Genomic DNA, 13029 nt, shown 5'->3' with positions numbered 1-13029 from the left:
CCCGGAGGCGGCGGAAGTAAGCGGAGGTAGGGGAACCGTCGCTATCTCCCCCTAGGGTCTGGGAGGAGCAGAGGCAGCGGGGACTAGGGCTACGCATGCGCCCTGTCGCTGCCGGAGCAGAGCTGGCTCCTTCTGCTCCCCACGCAGGCGCGTGTGGGGGATGAAGGGGAGGGGGCACGCGGAGAAAGCAGCCCGTGCGAACATAAGGACCCCTTCATACATAATATATACACATTTTGCAGCTCCGCAAGCCGTCTTTAGTTTTAGCTTAAACACTACTCGGGTGTGGCAATTTTAACTCTCATGTACACTGACTCAGGTGTGCAAGTGACCTAGAACAAAGTGTTGGATGCACCGTCAAGGTGCTCCAGAACGCCGGATTGTGTATTAGGAATCAAGTAACTTGATTATGACTACATGACTCACAAGAACAGTATCTTGTAACTATTTTTGCTTAGCTTGTAGTGGCTTTTTAAATCTTAAAATATACTCTAGCACAGTGGTGCCCAACCTCTTTGCCCAATGGTCACTGCCAGTTCATCTACAGGCTGGATCCAACTGCTGATCCCAATCCAGCACCCAGGGCAGGAGGATCCCATCCAGCCATGCAGAGAGGAATGGGGTCCAGCCTGGCCCCAATTCAGCCATGCAAGGGAACAGGGTTTGGTCCAGTCCCTACCTGACTGAGCTGGGGGGAAGAGAAGAGAGGGTATGTGGTGGGAGAAACCTTCCTAAGGTCCGTTGTCTAGCTGTAATTTGATTGACAGACAACGCAGGTAAAGAAAGACAGCTGTTTATGTGCTCGAGCAAAGACCATAAAGCCAGCAAAAGGCAAAATGGCCCCCCCTCAAGGGTGAGGCAATCTTTTATACTTCTTACAACAAAGCAAGACTATACGGTTAACAAAAAGCAATACTTGGGGCGGTGCTCTACAAATCTTTGTAACAGCATATTTCTATTAAGCTGAACTAGCACTTTTTTAAAAGCTAAAAGTTAAGTAACAGTAACATTATGTTAGCAAAACCTTACACAGTAGAAGATACTTCTCAAGGACACAACCAGTAAGCTCAAACAATGGTTTCTCTGTCTTATCTTACTTCTAGCTGTAGCTGATTTTTTTTAGCACACAGACACAGATTCACTTTTTAACTCAGAAAATGCTTGTTGCAGTTAAAATGATTACTTGACACAAGCAAAAGCCTAGCTATCATTCTGCCTTGTGGTCAGCTGCATTACTAGGCCACAGGTCATGCCTTGTATTCAGCTGTAAAGCTAATATTTCTTAAAAATCCAAATTATTGTAAACCTAACAGTATGCTTTCAGAAAACTATTCTATTTCAGGGCAATGACAAACCTGCAGACTACAGGTACATGGCTCTTTTCCAACCCACCACAGGGGGTTTAGGAATTTGGAAGCAGGGGAGGGCAGCAGTATTGCCACTGTTCCCCCACCACCAAAATTTCCCCAACTTACAGGGAATTCTGCAGGTCAGATGTCATAGGCCCATAGGCTACACCCAACCTGCGAGCTGAAGGCTGAGCGCCTCTGCTTTAGCAAATTAGTGCACATTTGAATAAAGCTATACTCAGGACAAAGCTTTGCATTGATCTGAAACTGCATAATATAGTTCTGGGCACCTAGCATATTAATAAGTTTTTAATTTCTCCAAGTGGAGAAAAGTGTGCATTGTTCTAATGCACCACACTACCTGCAACCCCATTTTCAAAAGCCTAGATCTACTCTTGAACACATTAAACAATTTTGTTACCTAAACTGTAAAGGATGGGTGAGAAATCATAGCAACACAGAAACCGGTTTTCTTTTTAAAACATGTATATTTAGAATTATAATGCTTACATTTTCATTAAACAATCTTAATACAATTTGTGTTTAGTCTAACAATATATTACAGAACAATGTGAAAAATGATCTTTAATAATAAACCATGAAAATGGAATTAATCATAATACCCGCAGTGTCAAAGTCACTAACTTGTCACCTTTTCCAGTCAAAGAATCCTAGCAGCCATCCATACTAAATGATGCTTTGGGTTTTATCCAGAATAAAATGAATTTCACAGAGAAAGGGCATTCCTTCACAGAAAGAAGCAGCAATAAAGATACGGTTTTGTACTAGCAGATCTACTTATATTTTAGCAACCTTGACCTAAGTCAAATAGTTAGTGTGATACACCATCTTAATTCATTCTTCAATTTCTTTTCCATTCTCATTCAGAGAGAATGGTTCTCTCTTTGCTTACACTCTCAGAACCTGAATTTAAAAAAAAAAAAAAAAAAAAAAAAAAAGAGAAACTTTCTGGAAATCCTTTCCTCATTATTTCTCTTTTATATCTTCAATGACAAATATTTAATAATGGGACAGTTTTCCTCTGTGGAGCATCTTGACAATAGGACATTATAGAACTGCAGGTAAAAAAGTCAATCTTATGTTAAGTGAACAATTTCCATATCAGAAGCAGGAAATAACCAAGGAGAGTTATAATTTTTCCAGTCGCAGGTAAACCCATGACATTCACAAAAATTACACCTTGGATTTTTCTTTACATTTGCTATATTTACATGTTTGACAAATATCTATAAATATTTTAATTCTTTAAGTTACACATTTTAAATTTTGCTTCACAATTATTCTACATCCGCAAACTTTCCTAAACATAAAACCAACCTGTTTCCTCCATCTTATATGCAGAAGTCTTGCCTCTAAATAGTAATATCTAGACTGTCATAGCGATGAGGAGTTGATTGTTTAAATGGAAGAGGAAAAATGCAAACAAATCACTCAAATGCTAATAAAAAAAATCTCTCTCAACTGGGAACTCAAAAAAACAAGTAGCTTACATTAATGTTCCAGGCCTTTGCTTCAGTAGACATCAGAGCGAGAGGCTGATCCACAAATAAACCTTGTTTAGTAGTTTAGGTGATATGACAACCTAAGCTTTTCCCCCTCAGTAAGAAAAAGAAACAAACACAAACTTCATTTGGATGATTTATTCTCACATGTTGGTTGTGGTGACCCTTCTTCCACCAGTGTTAAATAAATGATAGACTGTAGTTACCAGAAGGCTGCAAGCAGAAGTTTTGTGATGCTAAAGCAACTGCTACCTTCCGGTTTTAAAAGAAATTGAACGCATTTATTAAAATTTATATTAAATGCAGTGTAGATCAATCACTTCTGGCAGATGTGGAAAAACCAATACTTACTTACTTCCTTCCTCTAAAGATAAAAAAATAACAACATACTGATGATTGCATTCTCCAAATCTGAGTGAATTCTAAAGCATAAAGAAAGAAGTGATGAACACACAAACTTACTGAAAGTTTGTACACAGAGAGACAAAAATACTTCAAGTGTCTGGAAATTCTGTTCTGTGCTCCCCCTTATTAAGATGCATTAAGAACCTATGGAAACAACTGCAGAGGATTTCTGTTATTCCTTTAAGGCTCACATTGTAGAGGTTTCTTTCATTAAGAGGCCACATCTGCTGGAATTATGCATCAGTTCACACTGACTTTTTTTCTCCCCACCCAAAGACTTCACCAGTGAATTTCAGAGAAATACATTATATATATATATACAAAAATACATAGCTTTTGAGAGCTGGAAAAGGTTTAAAACACTACACTTATTTACAAGCTGTGACTTTCACACCAATAAAAACACACATTTATTTTGTCCTTGATTTTTGGTGCAATTTATACACAGACATTACATCAGTTAGTTTGGACTTTTTAAATAATCAACCATATGTACAATAAAATTTACAACTGAAAAATAATCAGTTGGTATGGTTATGACTGCAGTTTGCTGGACCAGAAGAGGTTCAATACTAGGACTTTAATCCTTCCCCATATGTAGACTGGAAATAGTCAAGTAATCTTTATTTTAAATTACATTATTTTTTCAGAAAACTCTAGAATCAAGGTGCAAAAGCATATGGCTCTGTAAATACACAAAGTAAGCACTAATTAGGGCGAGGGAGAAATCAACTCTATTTAGAGAGTCAAGCAAGTTAGTGTTTAGTAATACATTACATATCCGATCCAACACTATTTCTCATTTTCTTAAATACCTGTTTGGAGGAAAAACCATGGTTGCATGAACGCTTATTCCTAGCTTAACCACTTATGTGCCATGCCTCTGGTCATATCAAGGGTCATGTTTTGTTTTGTTTTTTAAAAAGAGTATGAGAAATTAATGGGCTGCTATGTGGTATCCTTCTCAAAGGTCTATTTATGGGTAAATGTAATTCGTATGTCCCAAGGCACAAAAGAGATTAAGCAAGTCTTCAAGAGAAAAAAAATATATAAAATCTTCTAGTTGCTGTGGGATTCAGAATCACGCGCGCTGATCGACAGACGTTGAAAGCTATCCTGGTCCAGAAAACCAAACAGTCGTGTGACTGGAAAGGCACACACTTGAGTCATTAACAGCCACATTGCAAGGCTTACTGTATATGTCAACCTGAAAAAATTTTGAGAACAGAAATCTAACTACTTTAAAAAACAGCAAATCTGAAGGCTGCTCAAGTTACATAAATAAAGGACCAATTGCAGCAAGCATCTTTATCAGCAGGATGTGATCAAACGGGGAAAAAAAGAAAATCTTTGTACACAAACATACTGAAGTAGCAATATAAACTAGTGGACACAAGCTTCACTGTACATTTAAATTGTCTGAGGCTTCCATGGCCAGTAAGTGCTGAGATGCCATAGGTCTGGTTAGGGTTAGAATGTTACAATGAAGAGTAAGCAGGTCACAATCCTTTAAAGTGCATTCACAGCCAGTCTTCAATGGTCTTTGTTTTTGTAATTTGTTTACACTGAGCTGTCATGTGACGCTGACTTCCAGAACATGGTCATCCTTGCTGGGAATGACAAGTATTTGCATGCCAGTGCTGGAGTTGAAAACCTGACCAGATGAAAAGGATTGTAGACGGGGCATTGGCAGACCTTTGTGTTCCCCACTAGTTGTTGAATGTATGCTGCCTCTGCTCCTTATGCTGCTGCTGTCAGCTTGATCATCCACATTCTTGTCCACAGATAAGTTATCATTTTCAATCCAGCTATCTGTGGGTGGATAAAAAAAAAGATTTATTCTATATGAACAACATAATTTAGTTAAAGCATTACACCTATTTATCTCTATAGCTACTTGTAGTTATGATGATTTCCCCGCCAAATTACTGCTATTTATCACCCTCCTTGGTTATCCAATTGTGTGATTTTTTTTTTTTTAATATAATTTTCCAATGCTGCATTTTGGTACCACTCTCATCATTTTTCCCCCCTCCAATGTACGCCACCAGCACATTTTCATTTCAGTAGTGGTGGCATTCACTGGTAAAAAATATTGCAAGCACACAAGACTCCATGCGGCTGTGATTTTACATGTACACCTGATCAGAGCTTGTGTAAATGCCAATCTGCCAAGACCTTGTCTACTTTAGTGTTCCCACCATTGGGAAATGTTTATAAAAAAAAGGCTGAAGCAGACAAGAAAGTCAGTAGTTTGTTTGCAATCTAACAGCATAGGATTGTATCTTTTGAGGACCATAACTAATTTGCAAGCAAAGCTCATTTAATTCCATTATAACCGAAACCTAAAACAATCAATTAAAATAATTCTGCTCAACTTGACCCACCTCACAGGTTAAGCTAGTTTCAATTTAATATTTCAAAGCAAAATACAAATTTTTGTTAAAAGCAGCATCTTGATTTGTTAAGTTGCAAAAAGCTATAATTCAAAATTAAAACTAAAACTAACAAAAAGAGTATATTTAGAATAGAATTACAGTATTTTCTCATATGCAACCCACACTTTCCCCCAAAAAGTCAGCCTCCTAAAACTGGGCTGTGCCTTTTAAGCAGGAAAGATGTTTTCTTCACTGGAAAAGCAGCAAGCCTAGAGACTGTGCCTGCCATGCAGCTGCTAAGATGACAGCCTCCCATGATAACTAACCCTCTCACGGCCACAGCTGTTGGCTAAGCACTGTACTCTAAGCCAAGTCAGCTGTTGGTAGTATCTTGATGAGGATTGTGATGTAGACACAACACTTTAATTTACAAGAACTTTTATACAGAGAACTACTTACAGTAAAGAACTTGGTCTTACTACTACTGCCTTTGCATTGGTCTGCAGCCTAACCAACTACTACTGCTTTCCGGTGTAAACCCCCACGCAACAGGAAAGTGAGTAACACAGAATGCAATATCTATAAGTCACCAGGTTCTGTCTGCCACGCAGTTAAGACAACTTTACCAGCATCAAGTTGCATGGAGTGAGCAGAATGATGGGGGAGGTATTTATATAGTCGGACATCAGGAAATGGTAGGTATCCAGCAAAAAGTGGCATCACTTCCATGTGTACTTTGTGAGTTGCTCGAGCTGCTACAGGCATAGATATTACCCCAGAACTTTTCCCACAGACTGCCCAGTTACTGCTGTTGTCAACAACTGCAAAGGAGAGAGAAATCTGTCTTTGAAAAGAACACAGCTGTTTCTTTGTAAATATATGCATACACATTTTATACCACAATAGTGCCTAGGAGTACAGGGCCTTTTTGTGTCCTGAGCAATGCAGAGTAAGAGACAGCTTCTCTGAAGTAACTGCAACTATAACAGACAAGACAAAGGATGGGAGAAGAGATGGTCACAGACTGATAACATACCAGTGTCAATTTAAATTCCATTTTTCCCTTGTTTGGCATCTCTCCTCTCCAAAATAGGGTAGATTTTGCTTTGCTTTTATTTACTAAAGGGTAGAGCAGGAGAAAAGCTAGAGATAGTAGTAGTAAAGCTGTAAGGTAGGAGATACAGCCCATTTCCAGAATATTCAGATCAAACACCTGGGGAACATACTTGTGGCATTCATGTCCAAAGATACACTAAGGATATCTTCTACATCTCCTGTTGATGGACATCTTTAAAAAACAGGGCTCAAGAAAATATCTACTTATTTTGAAAACTGAAAGCAACTTGTGCTCAATTCTAAAACAAAGATCAATGTAAAAATGATGAGACATTTGCAAACAACCAAGTCAGAAAATGTTTGAATATTCACTCATGTATACAATTCACAATTAAGATTACAGGAAAAATTGGCAGATATCAATACATTCTAAGATGGAAACGAAAGTTATGAGAATTGCATCATCATTCTGAAAAATTATAGAAGAAAGTTGAACATCCCTACCTTCATACATAAGTTTTGTTGTGCAGTATCCATCTGATTCTGTTAATGCTTCATCTTTATCTACCTCTAAAAGGTCAGAAAGTCGGGTGATTGACACCTCCAAAGAGCAGAGTGAGCCTGTTTTACAATACTCTGCCCCCAACGGGGGGAAAATCTCAGCTTTCACATTATACAATGTCTGGCAGGAGGGAAAAAAAGTAATGATCTGTAAATACTATATGTTTTTTGTTTTTACACAAATTAAAGCTAACCAGTGGATTCAATGCAAGTCACACATTCATATTTAATGGCCATACCCTACTACAATCAAACAGGTGGAAATTTGTTACAATGAATGTAAAAAGTGTGCTGAAATTTCATTCTGTAGAAATCTTTTAAAAAACATGGTTTATTATCACAACAATGATGCTGAATCCTTCAGCCATGTTTGCTTTTTCTCCATCTGGAATCTCTTCTTTGCACTACTTCCTTTTCTTGCTACTCTAACTCTATTCCCCCTGGCCGCAACAAATTATTACTGCATTTTTTTAAATTTGTGTTTGCAAATATTTGATGTTAGATATTCTTTACTCATTGTAAGAAGACACTATTACAGGCACAAGAACCAAAAAAGCTTTTATCATACTAAATTTTTCATAGTAACAAATTCTCTTTGGTAGGAATCCATTTAGCAATGTGACTGTGGGCCATCAGCCAAAGCCTGGAAATATCCTCTTTGCGCTAACTTTTGTTGTGATGAGACTCCACCTGCATTACGAGACTAACGTAAGTAATGATCACTTTTTATAGTACTACTTTTAAACTCCAAACAGTACATGAAAAGAAAAAGGGTATTTCACTGTTTTTGCCATCAAGATCCTTTAACAAATGTGACCATATTTTGAGAGTTAATTCTAAAGTTACTTACTACAAAATGTAGGGGCTCCAGAAAGTTTTCTAAAAATGTACTATTGTGTTCATTATTCATTTTAGCTAAGAAGAGTAGGCTAAGTCAAGACATCAGTGAAGACTAGTTACATTTGAATGTGGGTAGACTACATAATGCACCTAAAACTACATTCCAAGCCGGTTTACCCAAGTAGGTAAAGAACACAACATAATATTCTGAGAGCAGACTATGCCTACTTCACCATTTAAATCCAGGAAAAGTTCATATATATATTAAAGTTATATATATTATATATATATAACTTGCCAGTTTATCTTCAATGAAAAGAGAGGCCCACATGTCTCAACATTTAGAATAAAGGTTAAAGAACTTATGCCTTGTAATTTAAATTACATCTGGCTAGTAAACTTGCTAAGTGATCAAGTGAACAATGAATTTAAAAATGAACAATGATTTTTTTCCCTGGAAGGGAAAAAGGAAGTATTTAAAATGAGAGCCAAAGAAAAAACTTAAACAGTTCATAAAAAGAACTAACAACCTCAGTCACTACAAGGGAAAGATTTTCAAACGCCCAATTTTTAAATAGCAAGCCAGAAAAAGAATTTAAAATTGGCATTTTAGTCAAGGCGGTGTCAAGCCAGTAGCTCAGTACCCTTCTTCAGTCCAAGAATAATAGTGGGGGTCAGTGTATAGGGCAGGAAGGAAAATGTGGACAATTAATTTTGTTATTAATGATAATTATATGATCTCTTCTTTGTTTTTATGGTTTTTACCACCTTGACAGTCTTCTAGTGCTGTGACATGAATACAGTATTTGCTAGTGGTTTATCACCAGAGGTATAGTTAACAGAAACCTCAGCTTCTCATTCATCCTAATGTGTACTATATATAGATTAAAAAATGTACTTACAAAAAAATTTTCCACTTGGAATTCATAAATGAATGGCTTCAGGGAGAAAGACTGCTCTTCGGAGGTAACCGGACAAAAGCTAAACAAGAACTGGCACTGCAAAGATGGCGGAAGCTCTTTCATCCACTTCAATTCCCATACAAAGAATACTGACTGCTTGCTGTATATGAGCTGAAAGAAAATTATTCATCCATACCATAAGAACAAGTCTTCCTACTGGAGGCCTTTTATACTGCTGACCTACTGAAGGCAAATTTTTACTGAACTCTTATTATACACTACTTTCAGAGTTTATGCTTGTTTAGAGTTTATAAAATGCATTATATACACAATATAAAATAAATCAATTCATGGAACTAAATCCACCATCTAAGTTTTAATTTCCTCTAAATCCCTCAGATAAGTATGCTATGGCTTAATCATGTTAGTATTAAAAAGGAAGATAATTTCACGGTCAACATTAGCATTTCAGAAATGGTACCTTTTTTAAGGAAAACTAAACATAAGTAACCTGTTTATCAACCGTTAGGATTAAACATGTTTTTCAAGTGCAAGTTTGTGCATCATTTTCCTGGATACCAGACAGAACTGTGTTCAAACCAAACAAAGGGAAGCTGAAACAAATTTCAGGCCTCTGCTTGGTCAATGTACCTTAATTTGTTTTCTACACCTCAGCTATTCTGGTTTTTAGCTATTCCTGAAAAGACTCCTGTAAAACTCTGCTAAACTACATAGCGGCTTTGAAAGTGGTGCAAGAAGGGATTAGAAAAAAACCTCAAACAAACCAAGCAAATCGGCTGTAATTCTCGTTAAGACAATTTTGGACCTGCAAAGGTAAGTTTATTATAGTAAGCAACCTAGCTTCTAAGGTACCCTTAATAGGTGACAGTTGTTCTGACACACTGTACAATAAATTACAAAATTCTGACTTTGTGGATCTGGGTGTGTCAGTCTCCAATTATCTCTTACACAATCCATATTCCTGGGTGATAACACTTTTAGCAATGCAAGCACCAAATTTGAAAGAGTCCAATTGTACTGTGGAGTGCTCATCTTATTCCTCAGACTTAAGAATTAATAAACCACTTTACCTGTTGAGATTCAGAATTCAGAGGTACCAGCTGCAGATCTGTGTAATTACCAGAATTTTTTAGATTGTTCTCTGAAAGCTCGAAGCAAAGCTCTGACATATTCTGTACACACACTTGTACATATTTCCTAAAAATAAGCAAATTAAAAATAAGATGAAAATTGTATACCAACTTTGGCTTTGACATGAATTCCAATATTTAAACCATTTAATCAACACTACCAAGTTTTTTTCCCTAACTGCATACCTCAAGCAAGATTAGAAACAATAGCCAGTATATATTGCATTTCTTTCCTTGTCTACTCAGTAGTTGTAATCTACAAGTTTGCAAAAGCAGGGCTACAGTACACTTAATTTTCTACACGGATTTGTTTTTACTGTGTCTCAATTGAAATAAGAGCAAAAGGTGGACCAGGTTAGCCTATGTCTGCATGACTACACTATACTGCCGACCTGCATTTGTTCTTTTGCTGATGGTGTGGGAGGGGAAAAGGCACAAATCTTTAGGTGGGTATTTTATAAAAGATGGCAACAAAAAAAAAAATCACCATCTTACAAAAACAACCCCACACACACCTTGATGATTACACACAGAATATCAGTGGAATGTTAACTTCTACAGTTTGCAGGAGGAAAGAGACCATAAATATTTTACAAGCACATTACCGTTTGCCAGCTGACAGTAAGGAATGTTTGGCATTAAAAGGTATACTGAATGTTAATGCAATAATGGTGGAGTAGATTGACCAAGGACAATCGATGGTTACCTGAAGAAACAGAAACAAAAGATCTCATTTGTGCTGTTCAATTGCAGATTTAAGTTTGCAATTTTCCAAACATCCAAAGACTTATTGGAAAACTTTGGTCTTGATCAGTGAAACTGAATGCATCCAAAAAAAAGAAAAAAAAACCCTTTTATTTCAAACAAAAATCCAAAGAGAACTGGAGGTCTGAGGTGTATTGTTGCTGTTTTGGCATGAAAAGCAGACATACAGCTTTGTTTCTCTCCAGTTCCAACTCTTAAGCTAATGTATCTGGGGAACCTATGACTTCACACGAGTTTGAAGGCTGGAAAATATCAACAGCATCTTACTGCAGTAATTGGAAACTTTTTTCCAATATCATAATAAATTATAATGGTAACATAACCAATAACCATAAGCATGCTGTAACAGGTGACAGACTTGTACTTTAAATAAGCACAGAGGTCCAAGACAAGTGCTTTTCCCGAACTGACTGCCGATTTTGCCTGAACGTATAAACAAACCGTATGCCAATTAAGTGAAATAATATTCTTTATATAAGCAGGAAAGTCCATTCTTCGTCACACCTACTGTTTATGAAATCCAAAACAACCCCTGCCTTCCACCACCCTGCTCTCCAAACACTACAATTTGTGAAGAAGCTCACCAATCCACAATTTATTTAACAGACTGTCATCCTTCACATGGCCATCATAGCCTACTGTGCTGATTTTTAGTTACAAAAATAGAGTGAAAAGTGAGAAACATGGAACAGAACCATTCTATTAACTCTGTGCCATTTCAGGAAATGGTGTTAATGATTCAGCAAGGGCACATTCTCTCTTAGCTAATAGGGAAGCAATATCCCAGTAGGGTGCAGGCATGCAGTGCTGGCAGACAGAGCATCTATCTAATGAAATCAGGAGAAACTATAATTACTGGTGTTACTAGTGACCAAATTGTTACTTGACTTGTGGACACAATATCTGGATAAGACAGTGTCCCAAACTAGCAAGTATTTGGTGATGGAGAACCATTCATGTGTTCAGCACAGTGTACATTTCTGCACATACTTCTGATGATCTGTACATCTCTGTTTATTTTCTATAGTTTGACTTGCTTTTACAACCCTTAAGCTGCCAGATGCTTATACTGAAGGCAGGGTAGATATGCACCTTACAGACCAAGATATATAAAGAGCATAAGCTTTCGTGAACTCAAGCTCACTCAGTGGAAGCTTATGCTCTCGGTATACACCATGTTTACTCAACTCCAAGACAAGGTTTCTCCCCCTCCATTCAACATGGGGATGGGGAGGAGCTCTTCATCTTGGATTAGAGTATAAAGAGTGGGGAGATAGGGGGTGGGGGCAGGCAGCCCCTGCAGCTATAGCTCCAACCCTGACTTAAAGCCACTGCCCCCTCACTCCCCTCCTGCCTGACTTCTCTTAACATTCAAATGTTAGTTTGAGGTAGCAAACTAGCTACCCCTCTTTGCTCATAGATGCTTACATTTTAATCTATATAAGACCTTGGTCATTCATTTACTTATTAATAAAAGAAACATGTCACCTTACTTTTTGGTCAACTGTTGCCATACAGTTGTCTGCTTTCTGCTTCTCTTTGCTTTTTCTGTGCAGGTCTTTATTTATCAGATTTTCTCTTTCCATTGCAACTACTGGAGCTGATGGCAAATACATAACTTCTAGTTCAAATTCAATCACGTGATATGCAGGAGCCATTGGCAATGCAATGCTTGTGATCTTTTCAGAAGATTGGATCGTTAGTGTTGACTGCGAAACTCTCTCTACAAGAGTGTGGGTAACAAGAGAAAAGTAGTTTTAGACTCAAATCTTTCCTCTGCTGTCACCATTTTTATTCTCCAATTATTAAATTATAAAACCAGACACTGAAAAATTAGAAATACCTTCTCAGATTTAACTGGAACCCTCAACTTAAAGGTATCTGTAGTATCTAAGAGCTATATCTGTGTAGATGATGGTTATAAGGCTACCCTGTAGAGCTCAACAGTGACTTCCCGTGATAAAGCCTGATCTCATACTATGGAGGACAGTCTGAAACCTGCCTTGGTACTCCAACTCCAGTGTTCAAGAAAACACTGATATTAGTCATAAGGGGTTATATAAAGAGAACTCCTTCAGTATGTCCACCTGCCAAATTTA

The 13029-nt window shown here is 37.4% G+C and overlaps 1 protein-coding gene across 2 annotated transcripts in view; it reads right to left on the bottom strand.

Moving 5' to 3' along the window:
• Positions 1–1817: 1817 nt before the first annotated feature.
• The window catches only part of TRAPPC10 (trafficking protein particle complex subunit 10), an 84391-nt gene continuing 73179 nt past the window's right edge, over positions 1818–13029 (bottom strand). For both annotated transcript variants that reach the window (XM_014611183.3, XM_059720778.1), the window contains 7 exons: positions 12424–12653; positions 10771–10871; positions 10106–10232; positions 9015–9185; positions 7216–7393; positions 6282–6476; positions 1818–5089 (listed from right to left, as the gene is read on the bottom strand). In XM_014611183.3, the coding sequence (XP_014466669.2) occupies positions 4851–5089; positions 6282–6476; positions 7216–7393; positions 9015–9185; positions 10106–10232; positions 10771–10871; positions 12424–12653 (1241 nt within the window). In that variant the 3' untranslated portion in view covers positions 1818–4850. The remainder of the gene's footprint in view (positions 5090–6281; positions 6477–7215; positions 7394–9014; positions 9186–10105; positions 10233–10770; positions 10872–12423; positions 12654–13029) is intronic.

Source organism: Alligator mississippiensis, chromosome 1, assembly GCF_030867095.1.
Source record: "Alligator mississippiensis isolate rAllMis1 chromosome 1, rAllMis1, whole genome shotgun sequence".
Classification (NCBI taxonomy): domain Eukaryota; kingdom Metazoa; phylum Chordata; order Crocodylia; family Alligatoridae; genus Alligator; species Alligator mississippiensis.
Note: the sequence above shows the minus strand (reverse complement) of the source record. Positions and strands in the feature narration are given on the sequence as shown.